This window comes from Coenobita brevimanus, chromosome 97 (assembly GCF_032717465.1).
Source record: "Coenobita brevimanus isolate Jiangsu-jjx chromosome 97, ASM3271746v2, whole genome shotgun sequence".
NCBI classification, from domain to species: Eukaryota; Metazoa; Arthropoda; class Malacostraca; order Decapoda; family Coenobitidae; genus Coenobita; species Coenobita brevimanus.
In genome coordinates, this window is record NC_137050.1 from 11961973 (window position 1) to 11977398 (window position 15426).

At 41.5% G+C, this 15426-nt stretch overlaps 1 protein-coding gene across 3 annotated transcripts in view; it reads right to left on the reverse strand.

Annotated features, from left to right (window-relative positions):
- LOC145413846 (uncharacterized) overlaps positions 1–15426 on the reverse strand; it is a 232670-nt gene that overhangs the window by 31792 nt on the left and 185452 nt on the right. For 2 of the 3 annotated variants that reach the window (XM_080283511.1, XM_080283513.1), the window contains exons 8-14: positions 14801–14980; positions 13724–13865; positions 13348–13538; positions 12693–13129; positions 4849–5637; positions 4396–4660; positions 1363–1521 (exon numbers count right to left, since the gene is read on the reverse strand). In XM_080283511.1, coding sequence (XP_080139637.1) covers positions 1363–1521; positions 4396–4660; positions 4849–5637; positions 12693–13129; positions 13348–13538; positions 13724–13865; positions 14801–14980 — 2163 coding nt within the window. The remainder of the gene's footprint in view (positions 1–1362; positions 1522–4395; positions 4661–4848; positions 5638–12692; positions 13130–13347; positions 13539–13723; positions 13866–14800; positions 14981–15426) is intronic. The other variant, XM_080283512.1, reaches the window with a different exon arrangement.

Here is a 15426-nt window from a genome sequence, read left to right on the forward strand (position 1 = left end):
GGCCCAAATCCGGGGTTGCCCCGAGTACGCGACATTGCCCCTCCAAGAAGCGATAATGGGTAAAGGTTAGCAGTCATTTTCTTGTTGACTTAGTTAAGCCATATCCTTGTTGATTTACCTAGTAAAGCCATAATCTTGGTATACTTTATCTTAGGTAAAATGTCTTAGATAGTTTCCCTGTAGAGTACAATACTTAGGTCTGAAAGGTGTCTCAAGGGTTGCCCATGAAGGGGGGTGCTGCCCATGTGTAGTTTTTCCCATAAGTTTATGTATTCACGGTACGCAAATTCCTAGCACGCGAAGTCCTCTGCCACCCACATAGGCGCGTACTAGGGGGATGTACTGTATACTGAACACTACTGGACTGTACAGGACTGTGATCAAGCACTAAGCAGTAGAATAAGTTAATCTTAAAATTGTATTCTTTTCACAGACAACACAAATTCTCAAGTCTAAAATGCTTGACTCCAAAGGCTTTATGAAAAACTGAATATTTTGGAAATAGGAATCCTAATGATAACTATGAGAAAATCATGTAATACATAGTCTAGGGTACTGTGAACAGTAAATAAAATGAAGTACCTTGCACTAGTAATTTATCATCTGTTCTTCTACATATCTACGAAAGAGCTTTGTCTTCAAATATGCACTGACTGTGTGAGGACATTTAATATCAACACTCTATAGCATGAAAAAATGTTTTGGAAAGTGAAGCATTTTGGAAAATGGATATGCAAACTTGGAAATTTGTGGTAGGTGGGGGTGCTTGCCATCCACTCACTCGATGTAGTGCTGCTCTCGGATGCCTGCCTTTTCCTCTCCTCATATCCTTCTTTCCATCTATCCCCTTCTATCTTTCCTTCATTCTTTCCTCATCCTTCTGCCTACTGGTGACTTTACACTCCCTCTTCTGTCTTTCTTTATTTCATTCTTTCCTCTTACTTCTGCCTGTTGGTGACTCTACACTGAATGACAATCCAAAAGGTTTCCTGTACACCAGGAAACCATTTACTACACTGGGTGGTAACCATATAATCAAATTTTGATGTCTGGTGGTTTAGTGGATATTTACGGCACTCCAATCGGATTGAGCCGGTGAAGGTTTATATCCAAGGGGAGGTTGAGGTTTGTTGCTCACATAATGCCATTCAGGGATGAATGAGGCTGGTCATTCTCATCTTAAATGTTGGGACCAACTTGCCTAGCCCCCAGCTCCTATGCTCCTCATGGGGTAACGTAAGATTGGATGATGGATGGATGGAAATTTGTGCTGTAATACAAGTAACCAATGCTGATGACCACTTCAAATATATACCGTAATTAGAGAAATTCTACAAAACAGAGGGAACCATGATGACAGACCTCAACCTGGTGACGTCTCCTGCCCCTGCGATGCCTGGTCCGCTGGCCCTCCGAGTGTCTCCTGGTGGCAACTCTCACTGCTGTCTCCTCCAACCCAGCCCCAGTTCCACTCAGACTGTTCCATCGCCGCCCCACCCCACCTAAACCACTTGCTCCATCCTGTTCCTCAAAGAAAGGCATAAAAGATAAATGAGAGGGAGTGATTGGTTATCACTTATTCATGAAGTGAATACGATAAGAAAGAGGGTTGTGAGTAATGAACCTATCATCAAGTACAATAGGTATTATAATCCAGTACAGTACCATTAACATATAACATCAACAACTACCAGGTACACAATACTTTAACAATGACATGCCATTCAGCTGAAATTAAAATGACAGAATCAAAGAGTAGCACGTCTAATCTTTCTAAGAATAAGCAATATAAGATGAAGATAATGTAAACCTATGCTGTACTCTAACACTGATATACGATGATACTAAAGGTTTTATAAATACGGTATATGGAAGGGGTTATTTAAAAAATCATAAACTTGTTATGAGAAAACAAAAAATTCATCCCAACCCTAATTCCCACCTTTAACCCCTTAACCGCGGGGCGTCACTTTTGTGACGCTTGGGAGCAAGGGATCATACCGTGGGGCGTCACTTTTGTGACGCTTGGGAGCAAGGGATCATACCGTGGGGCGTCACTTTTGTGATTCTGTGTTATTTTGAATTCGCTCGGGCTTTCAAGTGGTGGCTTATATCATCTATCAGTACTGCCAATGTCCAACACTAGTCAGCACTCCTAATCTCATCTGTACTCCCATCCATTGTTGACAATTTAGCCATTTCTCCCCGTTCTTGACTCCCCTCCCTACCTCCCCTCGATTACCCTATCCTCTCACCTGCCCAGCCGTGCTACGCTAAGTAAATCTTCCCTGGAATTTTTCACTGATTTCATCCATTGAAATAAGCCCTATGCCCTATTCTTATACCAAAAAATATATACAAGAAAGAAATAAGGTAAGTGAAAGTGCCATACACCTAGAATTGGCTAATTATCATCTGACAACACCTCACGTGCACTCGTTCGCTAATTTCGCTGTTCATTTCCCCTTGAAATATGCCATATAATCTATTTTCGTAATAAAAATATATATAAAAAAGGAAGGGAGAAGCCTAAGCGATATTTACATTCACCTGGAACTACCTAATTTATTATGTATTGTCCTGGTTTCCTGCCAATCATTTCATTGCTATATATTAGGTCTCACAAGGCTGAAGTTGGCAGTATTGCACTCACCCTAGCCAGGCGGCAGGAGGCCACCACTATCAGTTCACTGTCATCTTTCAAGGTGAAAGTAGGTTGGATTCGCTCCCGCTAACTTCCGCCGCTTTTTAGCCCCATGCAAAGGGCCCTGTGACTTTTAATCCCTACTAAACCTCATGTGGAAAGAGGTAAAGGCCTGACAATTGAAAGAGAGTGACTACGATCTTTCTGTTGAGTAAAACAGTGCAAGTGGAATTGTAAATAATGTGTAAACAGCAAGTGAAAGCAATGAATGTAAATATAAGTGGACAGTGGAAAATAGTTTTATAAGTTACTTCAAGTGACAGTGCATAAGTGTAAATAAAACAGAAATGTAAATAATGTAAATAAAATAGAGAATGTAAATAGAAATGTAAATGAGTAGTATTATAAGAATACGAGTATATATACTAGGAATAATTAAAGTGAAAGTTTCACTCTGGCATGTATGAATACTATGAGTTATGAGAGTGAAGGTGACAGTGACATTCACTCTCAATGCTAGTATACAGGACGAGAAAGTGAATGCTACGTATTTTACTGAAAGAAATTGAATCCCTACAGTGACAATAAACTACTATTGCTGAAGGAAACTTATGGATAAAGACTGTAGATATATATAAGTGTTATATAGTAATAGAAATATAAACTGTGAGTGTTTTTATGAATAATAAATGACACCACCAGCAGCGAACGATTGGAAGTGGGATGGTCATATGCCCTCGTAATTTTCATTTCTTTCACAGTGTTTTTTTTTTTGGAGTATGGATTCCAAACTATTTGAGATTCATAGAACAGTGTTTCTAGTGATAATATCAGGCTGTGGTAATCATATTACGAGTTGTCGGGAAGTGTAAAATGGAGACTTCGTTACCCAACTTCAGAGGTCTCCACAAGTCCTACGGTACTCGACGAAGGCTCAACAAACACCCCAGGAGAAAGCTGAAGGTATGTGCCATAAGCATATGTGATTTTAATATTCTAGGACTAATAACTGATTTTTGGCAAATATTTTTATAGAGTCTGTCAGAGCACGAATATGCCCACGGGAGCCGCAAGTCAAAACAAAACAAGCCCGTGGTTTAAGGGTTAAGGTGGGAGGAGGTATGACTCAGAAACAAAGTATACATGCAAAATATTAAAACAGCTTACAGTATTTAGTAAAATATGTCACACAATCAATCATAAACTAAGAACACTTACAAAAAAAATAGACTACTGCACAGCACTTTAGGCATGGGTACCCTGAATGACCGTGGTGGCGGATTACAGAAATTTGTAGAAGAAAGTTTAGGAGTGATTAACCCATTTGCGACCAGTGTCCTCAGTATAGGACGGAACTGGGCAATTTAAAAAGGTAACAAAAAAGGGAGCCCTGGTACAGACCTATGAGCTTCGCGACTATGAGCCAATAGGTGGAGGGCAGTATGCTTAGTACCCTTCCAGCACAGTCCCTCACAGAGGAACCCTGGGAGCTAATGGGTTAATACCAGGTACCTTCTTCCAAGGAAAAGACAGAAAAAAGAACTGTATTTGGAATGAAACAAACAAATATAGCTGAATTTATCTATTCCAGGCTCAAATACATGCACAGGTAGTACTGTAATGGTAAGCACATGCCAGTACACTTATGCAAATGTGTTACCACTCATGATACTGCTTCCACCACAAATGATTGTTGGTGGCGTTTTTGTATTAATACTCAGTATAAATTCCAAAATTCCTTCATATCTCACCATAATCTGTTTACTTGGAGAAGCATTGTTAGGCAGAGTGAGGCTGCCCTGGGCAGGTGGATAGGGAGTGTTTTGGTGGTGATGCCTGGGGGAGTTGGGAAGCCAAGTGGTGGCAGGAGTGGAGGGATAGTGGTGGGTTGGGGAGGAGGGGACACTGGCAAGAGAGCACGAGGAAGAGTGGCGAGTGACTTGGTGGCTGGCAGGCTTAATGCCAGTGATCTCCTCCCACCCACCAGCACATCCTTCTTTTCTTATCCTGGGGGACCTGCCAAGAATAAACAAACACATAATAGTTACCCTACAAAACAATATTCAAACCTCCATATAAAGTTGAAAAAACACTCACTGAATATATGGGATGAGATTATCTATTACAGTCTTTTTTTATCCATTCAGTACTGTTGTTTTAAGGTGAAAATAAACATTATAAAATTCTTCCACAACATCAATTACCTAGATGTGTGTGCTGGACTCTTTGGCACAGACCGCATTCTTCGAGATCTTTGATGCTGCTGCTGGTGTTGTAGGTTTTGTTCTGGGGCCAAATCATTCACCTCATCTTTACTTGAGGAAGAAGCTGAGTCAGATAGCTGTGTTAGTTTCTTAAGAGTGAGTGTGATTTGGCTAACAGTTCGAACTGGTCTCCTGGACTCACTAGATGAAGATGATGAGGCGCTGGCTAAGGAAACGTGGGAGGTGGTGCGGGTGACACACGTGAAAGTGGGTGATGGAGAGTGAATGTTGGTCATACTCAGCCCTCTCCGAACCACTTCCATTCTTCTTCTGGTATTGGAAACATCTGCTTGTGTGGTATCATTCTCCATCTGCTGGTTGGTGCAGGCACTTGAAGGCCGTTCTGGCAGTCCCTTTGCGTCTTCCTCCCCACCATCAGTGTCCATCAGAAAAGCTCGTTTTGCTGCATTGGATATATAGTCATATCCACTACTGTTGCTACCGCGCCTCCCTCGTGCTTTACTTTCATTTCCATCTATTTCTTCCTCTTCATCATCATCTGTTGGGGAGTCTATTGTAGGAATGACTGGGGATGCAGGAGGTTGGAATGATGGTGTGGGACTCCTTTTGGTCTCTCCAGCTCCCCTGTTCAGGATGTCTGGGGTGTGGGCGTTTGTAAGGGCTCGGATGCTGACCTTGTTTGGCAGCAGATCAGGAGGGAAGTCAGCACGCAACACACATGTGGTTGGTTGCCGAGCAGGTGTTGAAGTCAGGAAGGATGGATTGATTCTGCAATTCAGTATCAGTATGAGATGTACATACATGTGGTAAGAAATTTATCCATCCATCATCCACTCCCACATTGCCCCATGAGGAGCGTAGGAGCCCGGGGCTAGGCAGTTGGTCCCGACATTTAATAATTAATAATGCATTATACATTACAAGTACATATTCTGCAGTAAGAAGATTGCACATAATTATACAATTTTACTGTAGTACAGTCTATCTATCTATTGCCAGACGCCTCAATCCCGTTTGGGGTGGCCACAAACAAATCGCCTCCAAGTCGCCCTGTCCCCCGCCATTTCACTCCCCTGCTCCCAACTCACACCCCTCTCTCTCATATACCTCTCCACCCCATCTCTCCACCTCATCCTCGGCCTCCCCCTCCCTCTTTCCCCCTCCACCTCACTCACATACACTCTCTTCGTCAGTCTTTGACCCTCCATCCTCTCCACATGGCCAAACCACCTCAGTGTGTTCCTCATAACGCTTCCTATCACATCCACATCAACACCACAACGCTCCTTTATAACCTCATTCGTCAGCCTGTCTCTCCATGTGACTCCACAGGCTCCTCTTAAATAACTCATTTCCATGGCTCTCACTCTTGACTTGTGTCCTTCCAACAACGTCCAAGCTTCACTTCCGTACGTTAGAGTTGGTATCACAATACTGTCATGTTGTAACTTTTTCACTTCCATGCTCACTTCCCTGTTTCTTATCACTGCTTTCAAAGAACCAGCAACCTTTCTTCCCTGCTGTACCCTTTCAAGCACTTCACCCTCCAAACCTCCATCCTTACTCATCACACTACCCAAGTACTTAAACGTACTCACATTTTCCAATTCCTCACCATCCAACCTCACTGTACATTCACTGACTTCACCTCTCTCAAAGACCATCACTTTACTCTTCCCTACATTCACCTTTAGATTCAGTTTCTTACACACTCTCTCAAACTCATCCACCAAGCCTTGCAGCTCCCCTTCGTCTTCACTCAACAACACAGTATCATCTGCAAACAACAGTACAGGGAGTTTCCAAACACTATCCTCTCTCACCAGGGCCACTCCAATATCCACTACCCTACCTTGTACCTCTTTTATTACCCCATCCATGTACAGATTGAACAACCATGGAGACATGACACATCCCTGTTTCAACCCAACTTTCAAAGAGAAAAATTCACTTAGTTCACCATCCACACACACTGCAGCCTTCGCACCATCGTACATACTCTTCACAGCATTCAACAACTTCCCATCTATTCCATATATTCTTAACACTCTCCACAATCCTAGTCTATCCACCCTGTCATATGCTTTCTCCAAATCCATGAATGCCGCATACAACTTCTTTCCCTTCTCTAGAAGCTTTTCCACTAAAGATCTGAGAATGAATATCTGATCTACACAACCTCTACCCTTCCTAAAGCCTCCCTGTTCTTCTCCAACTAATTTCTCTGTTCTTTCTCTAACTCTGTCAATAAGTATCCTACCATACACTTTTCCTATTATACTAAGAAGACAAATGCCCCTATGATTACCACACACTTCTTTTTCCCCTTTTCCTTTGTACAAGGGAATAATTATACCTGACTTCCAATCCTCCGGGACTCTACCTTCCTCCCAGGCCAATCTGCACATCTTCCACATCCATTCTACTACTATCTCTCCCCCATGCTTCAGCATTTCACCACACACTCCATCAGTTCCTGGAGCTTTCCCTGATTTAACTTTCTTCATTGCTTCCACAACTTCTATCCTACTGATTTCTTCCTGTCTTCTCACCTCCCTCCTTCTTCCAGCCATTCCCCAGCCACTTATACTCGCATTACTTCCATCCTCCACGTTCAACAATTCCTTAAAGTGTTCTCTCCATCTGTAGTACAGTACAGTATAAAAACAGGAAGTCTTTCCACCTGAAAAACGAACAAAAGAGAAAAAAAACAGGCTATTGCATATGAGAAAGAGCATATGAGAAAGAGAAGCACAGAAACAGATGTGGTGAAGAAAGGAACACCAACAATAGCAGTAAACAGGTCTTCAAAGCATTTTAAAAAAAAAAAAAAAAAAAAAAAAAAAAAAAAAAAAAAGGAGCGATGTAGGATGTGTGCCTGCATATGTAACTCAAAGGAATGAACATGGTGGGTGCAGCAGAAAGTGAATATTGCAAAGACTGTTCAACAGGAAAAAATATCAGGTGTTCATTTGTGTGGAACTAACAATTTTTTAAAATAAAAAAATGATACAGCAGTTTCTGATGGGAAGGGTGACACGAGGAACATGACTACTGTATTAAATTGATAAATGTGTAGTTTGCTGCTGTAGAAAAAATGTCGGCAGATGAAAAAAAGTATGAATTTAGCAGAGTGGTGGTGGTAAAAAACTTTGACTGAAAAGCACAAGAAAAACAAAGAGAGCCATTCTTATACTCCCCAGAAACAAGCCATATGACAGAAAACAGAAAGGTACTCTAGGAGGACCTGCAGGTGGAAGGTGTAGGAGGGAAGTTTATATTTTATACAGTACTCTTGTTTATAATATATCTATATATATATATATATATATATAATAATAATCTGGCCTTTTGTTTCTCAAAAGCGCCAGTTCTTCCTTTTGGGAATTCACTAACGCTCGACACACATACATTATTTTTTACAATTACAAGAATTGTGACATTTCTTGTATATAATACAAGCTACATCATATATACATGAAAGTGGCAATAATTAAACCCTATAATCATCCGTCATAGTACCTCTCTCCAGGTCATAGCATTTTGAAAAAAGAAAGGCTTTCAGCAGTCTCTTAAAGGATTCAACAGTAGAGAGCTGTCTTATGGACAATGGCAATCTGTTATATAATCTAGGGACTCTATAAGCAAAAGAACGATCAGAGAAAGATGACTGGTGAATAGCTCCTGGCTCATCAAGACGCAAGGAATCATCTTCACTGCGTAACATCACACCCGGGCGTGTCGATGGGAGTTTTAACAATTCAGCAAGATACTTCGGTTCACCAAACTTAAGAACCTTGAATGTAATAAGACACAGTTTAAATTCAATTCTAGCCTTTACTGGTAACCAATGCAACTCAATCAGAAACGGGGTAGTTGAGGTTCTCGGGGGGAGACCAAAGATAAGCCGTGCCGCCCTGTTCAACACAGACTGAACTTTTGTTAGTATATTATTTGGAAGACCAACCCACAGTGAATTACAATAATCAACATGAGACAAGACCACTGCATGGACCAATGTTAAGAGGCACCATCTATTCAGGAATCTTCTCACAGAGTACAGATTTCTGATATGCAAGTTACACCCTCTTACAACCTGATTAATATGTTCTTTGTAATTTAACTTAGAATTAAAGTAAACACCCAAATTTCGAACAGAACTGACTGGATGCAGCTGTGACACGCCAATGTTCAAAGCCAGGGCATTGTCAGTGTCATCACCCCTTCTGTTTCCTCTGATGATGATGATCTCAGTTTTACCATCATTCAGCTTAAGTTTCCTCTTAGCCATCCAAATCTTAATATCAGACATTAGAGATTCAAACTTTGTCTTAGTATCGTTGATATCTGACATCTTAACATAGAGCTGGGTGTCATCAGCATAAATGTGACAGGACACATCATGAGCATCAAGTAGAGATGATAAACTACTTGTGTAGATAGTAAATAGAATTGGACCCAAAACTGATCCTTGAGGGACTCCAAATAGAAGAGGAGCAGAATCAGAGCTAGCGTAATCAACAACCACTCTCTGAGATCTGTCCGACAGATACGACTTAAGGAGCAAAAGGGCACTACCACGAACGCCATAAAAATACAGATCATCCAACAATAGTTTATGATCTACTGTATCAAAAGCTGCAGACAGATCCAAAAGAACTAGGAGAGAGGACATCCCACTACAAGTGTTTGCCACCAAGTCACTCTGAATCCTTGTTAGTGCAGTTTCAGTTGAATGGTATTTTCTGTATGCTGATTTATATATATATATATATATATACAGGTATATATATATCCATCATCCAATCCTACATTGCCCCATGAGGAGTGTAGGAGCCCGGGGCTAGGCAGTTGGTCCTGACATTTAAGATTAGAGTGACCAACCTCACTCATCCCTGAGTGGCATTACATGAGCAATAAACCCCAACCACCCCTTGGATATAAACTTTCACCGGCTCAATCCGATTGCAGCACTGTTATTACTCACTGAACCAAGGGTGCCAAAATTTGGTTATATGGTTACCACCCAGCATATTAATTAGTTTCCTGGTGTACAGGAAACCATTTGGCTTGTCACTCAGTGTACAGTCACCCACAGGCAGAAGGAAGAGGAAAGAATGAAGGAATGAAAGACAGAAGAGGGAGTGTAAAGTCACCCGTAGGCAGAAGGACGAGGAAAGAATGAAGGAAAGAAAGACAGAAGAAGATGGAAGGAAAGATGGACAGAGGAGAGGACAGGGCAGACACCCAAGAGCACCACTACATTGAGTGAGTGGATGGTGATATATATATATATATATATATATGTATGGAGCCTCTGTGGTACAATGGTAAAGTGTGCCTTTTCGTACACTGAAAAACGAGGGTTCGCGTCCCACCAGGGTAATAAACTTTGGGAGTGTTCTTCTGGCCACGTACTGCATTGGCGGACACAAGGGGGCTGTGGTTGAACCAGTGTCACATTCTATAAAGTATGCTTGCACCCAGTCGGCTTGCGCAGGCCGATTACATTGGTTCACAGACTACACACACATCCAAAGCCACTCCAACACAACAATCACACTTACAAGCACTTCTCACCCTACATACAATCTCTACTAGACAGCCTATGCCACTTAGTAGAGATACATTGGCTGTATCGTCCCCACTTCGGTCGGGATAGGCCGGTCCTGCAGTGGACACTCGCACGGCTGATGAGATGAGAGATATGTATGTATATATACATGAGGTGCTACACAAAAGTTTCATATATTAGAACAGAGGGAGCCAACCGTTTGCAGTTTTGCCTTTTGCCACTAGGAGGAGTCAGCAGCACCCCTTGTGGGTCAGTGTAACAAACCTGTTGTTGAGCTACACTTACTAATGTAACGAGGTGTGTAGGTGGTCTGGTGGTTTTGCAATGGTGGACCTCATGGAACAAAGAACCTGCATCAAGTTCTGCTTCAAGATCAACAAGACGGCTGTAGAAACTCACTGATTGCTTCAGCAATACTTTGGTGACAATGCCATGTTCCAAAGAACATTTTTCTGGTACAAGCAGTTCAAGGAAGGACGTCCGTCTGTCCAAGACAATGACCGTTCTGGACAACCGTCAACGGCAACAACACCTGAAAACATTGGAAATGTTCATCAGGTTATCCTTGCAGATCGTAGACGAACTATCCATAACGTTTGTGATATCATTGGACTGTTGTACGGAAGCATGCAATGCATTTCGTCAGACGTGTTGGGCATGAGACACATCGCTGCAAAGTTTGTGCCAAGACTGCTGAATGATGAGCGGAAGGCACATCGCATTGCAGTTTGCTGGGAGCTCAACAATCAGGTCAGAGATGATACCACCTTCATCTCCAGGGTCATAACTGGTGATGAATCATGGGTTTATGGTTATGACCTGGAGACAAAGCTGCAGTCATCGCAATGGCAGTCTCCCAATTCACCGAGGCTGAAAAAAGCACGTCAAGTTCACAGCAGCGTCAAGTCGATGTTGATCGTTTTCTTTGATATCCAAGGGATTGTTCACAAGGAATTTGTCCCACCCGGTCAATCTGTCAGCGGAGAGTTTTACTGGGAACTTTTGCAGCGTCTGAGGGAGACCATCTGCTGCAAACATCCAGAACAGTGGAAGAACAAGGACTGGGTCCTGCATCATAACAATGCCCCCGCCCACACATCGATTGGTGTCCAGTGATTCCTGGCTTCCACTAACACGGTAGTCATTCCCCACCCACCCTATTCACCTGCCCTTACCCCCTGCGACTTTTTCCTGTTTCCCAAGCTGAAATTACGCATGAAAGGGCGTCAGTTTGACTCAACTGAGAAGATCCAGACAGAATTGCAGAAGATACTCAAGCCTGAAGCCTTCCAGGGATGCATGGACTCGTGGAAAAAACGCTGGGACCACTGTATACATGCCCAAGGGGACTACTTTGAAGGCGACAGTGAGAACTAGGAGGTCAGGTAACTTATTTTCCTACAATATTCAAATTACTGGAACTTTTGGGTAGCACCTCATATATATCTACATCTACTGTGTACATATATATATCTATCTATCTATATCAGCTATGAACTTTAAACTGCATGAGTACTGCATAATTATACCAGTGACAATATATGAATGAAAGCATAAATAAAGAAATTAGCAGTGAAACTGGTAATGTTTCACTGTCTTAGATGGTATGGAATAATTAGTAACACAATGAAGCACAAACAGAAAATGTAATGTGACAAAAACCAGGAAGGGAACAGAACAGGTGGAGATCAGGGTCTTGTGATACAGAAAAAGAGTAATGAGAGTCTGATTAAAGTAATATATCAGTACTAAATAAGTTTAATACGGACGATGATAAACAAATGAGCTTTCAAGCCAAAACTAAGTAGAATGGTAGCATACACAAAGCACTTTGGTAAAAAGCTTAAACAAGGAATCAGTATATGGAAAAATACAGACTACAGACTACATGCAGATTTATGAAATGATGAGGGGGAATAATGGCACATGAAATGCTTTGGTGTGACTGTCTCAATGATGAAAAATCACATAGCACTATTCTGGGATGATAATTTCATTCACTGTCTACAGTCTGCCATATAATGCTGTTTACAGACCATGCCAAAGGGGATGAACAAGAATGAGGCTTAAGTTCCTGGTGATATGCCTATGTCACTGATTTAACTTTCAAACAGAGGGTGATTAGTTGTCTCCTTATTGAATATCTGTCTTATGATAAAAAATGCAAAATATGATAATTTTCTACACCATATTATTATACATATGTTTTTAACTCAGCCATACTTAAACAGCCTAGAAAGCTTCTCACTTGGCACTAGTGATGGTGTCCATGCTGGGACTGGGTGTGCGGGTACAAGGTGTTGAGAAACCACTATCCACACCCCCTATGTTACTTCCTGGGACTTTAGTTGTTTCTGCTGGGGAAGTCTGGGGTTTCACCTTCCCCAAAAGGCCTCCACTTCTGGTCTGTGGGGCAACATGGGAGGTAGGATGATGTACCTCTCCAGAAACAACCATTGTGGAGGATCTTGACCCTTTCCTTCTAGCTGGTGCAACTGGGACAGTTTTCTCTGTACTCTGTTCTTCTGACTGACTAGAGAGGGAGCACGTGCTGATTTTGCGACTGGAGGGCTGGGAGTGGGTTGGAGAAGTCTTAGAGTGTCGGCCAATAACTGGTGTATTGGGGATGGAAGGAGGACCCCAGGCTGGCACTGCTGGCACTCGATCCTCTTCATTGGACTGGATCTAATGCACAAAAGGGAAATTAATATGACAACTGGAGGAGTGATGAAAGTACTGTACAGCAGTCTGATGAATATTTTATTTATTCAACAGAAATTCAACTCCTGCAATCAAGTGAGTTAATGAATGGTTAAAACAGATTAACTCTGAAGCTGATAAACATTATAAACTTTATATACAGTACTACATGGAGTGATTCATTAAAATCTTTTCATACAAACCCTGAGAGACCGCAGCATTGTGTGTATTTCTGAAAGGTCTAATTCCCTCTCATGTGCATTCCACTTGAGGCCATACTGAGTGAGGTATGTGATCAGTGAAGGAGGTTCACCAGCCACAGCAGGCAGCACTTCCCCTGCCCCAACTCTTGTTACCACCTCACCTTCATCCATGCCAGACCAAGGAGGCATGCCTGAAGGGTGGAGTCAGAGTTAATTAAGAGAGTCTGAACATCAGTAAAATGAAAATCTACAGCTAAAGTTACCACATAAATATCTATGCAATGACCTAAATCTCAAAAATCTCATGTCATACTACAGATAATGGCATGCTATCACACTGTGATTTTGGCAACTAACCAAAGCCATAGCAACTCACCTGACCAGATCTCCCAGATTATGGCGGTGAGAGAGTAAATCTCAGATCTCTCAGAAACCATCTGTTCACTCAGTGTCTCAGGGGCTTGCCAAGGGTGCAGCCATGTTGCACGTACTAGACCTGGGGCCTTCATGCTGCACCCCTGACATACCGAGGGAAGAGTTAGAATCAAGTACCACAGTCATGCAAGATAATACACTGTGGCCCATGATGAAAAAAAAATAAAAAATGTTGATGATTAATTTGTGACAGAGGATGAAGGATTAAGAATGATGAAGTGAAAATAGAAGTATGAAGGGTGACAACAATGAATTATTACAACACAATTACAACACTCAAAGATGACGTGGGGAAAAAAAAAAAAAAAGAATGTGAGGTGCAAAATTAGGGTCAAGAGATTTCATCTAATAAATGAGGTAGTATTTATCTATGATGGATGATGATCAATGAAACATGAAAATAATGGAAAGATAATTACTTAAAAACTTATAATACCTGTAGTACTGTGATACTGCATTCTTGTCATTCAGCAAAAAAGAAAATCTGCTGGGGTTTGTGGTATAATACCATAATATATCTGATTCTATGTCTGCAGATTACTGTACAGTGTATAAGAAAACAATATATATCATGCCTTCTTGGTATATGACATTCAGTCATAGCCAAATCCATTATTTGTTAACATCTTCATCACCAAAGATGCACAATGGCAATGTTTTCACTCCTGCCTCTGTCTCTCTGGGGGGGGAAAAAAAAAATGGGAGGATGAATCTGAAAAATTGTGGGATACCGTATACCTATTGTCTCAAGAATGACAATTACATTTTGCTGAAAGCATGACAAAGCACATGGTTAAGCTGGTATTAAGATAAAGCTAAGTGTAGTGAAAGTATGCATTTTACTGTGTGCCATTTTTTTTATTACTAGGGACAGCACTTGTTGAAAGTAAAATGGGGAACTTAATCATGAGGTACATAATACAAATTATTGTAAGTTATATCAAAATTACAACTACAGTAATACCATGCCAAAATAACAGACAAGGAATAAAGTACACATAATTCTCAACACACTAACCTTGCCATGAACTTCAGTGGCAAATTCAAACCCTCCAAGTTTGGCATTAGAAGCTGAGGTGAGGTGAAGGGCGTGGGAGGAGATGGCACAGTGAAGCCAGCCATGGGCATGGAGGAAGAGAAGAGCCTCAACCACCCCCGTCAGGATTTCCACTGCACCACCCACACTCAAGTCGTGATGCTGTCCAGTCACAGTGTGGGAATTAGTGCATTTGGCTGTACAGTAGTATCTTGTTTACTGCTGTCCCTTGTGTCACATTTCATTAACCATCAACTGACATCTGATGACATGCTCTCCTACTAATGAACACAATTAGGACTGTCAGCTTCTAGCTTGAAAATTTCATCAGTCAAAATCCACTAATACCAAAGCTCAATACTGCACACACACAGTTTATATGTGTGTATATATATATATATATATATATATATATATATATATATATACAGTATATATATATATATATACAGATATTCATTCATCTAATCCAGTGTTGCCCCATGAGGAGTGCAGCAGCCCTGGGCTAAGCAAGTTGGTCTTGACATTTAAGATGAGAGTGACCAGCCCCACTCATCCCTGAATGGCATTATGTGAGCAACAAACCCCAACTACCCCTTGGATATAAA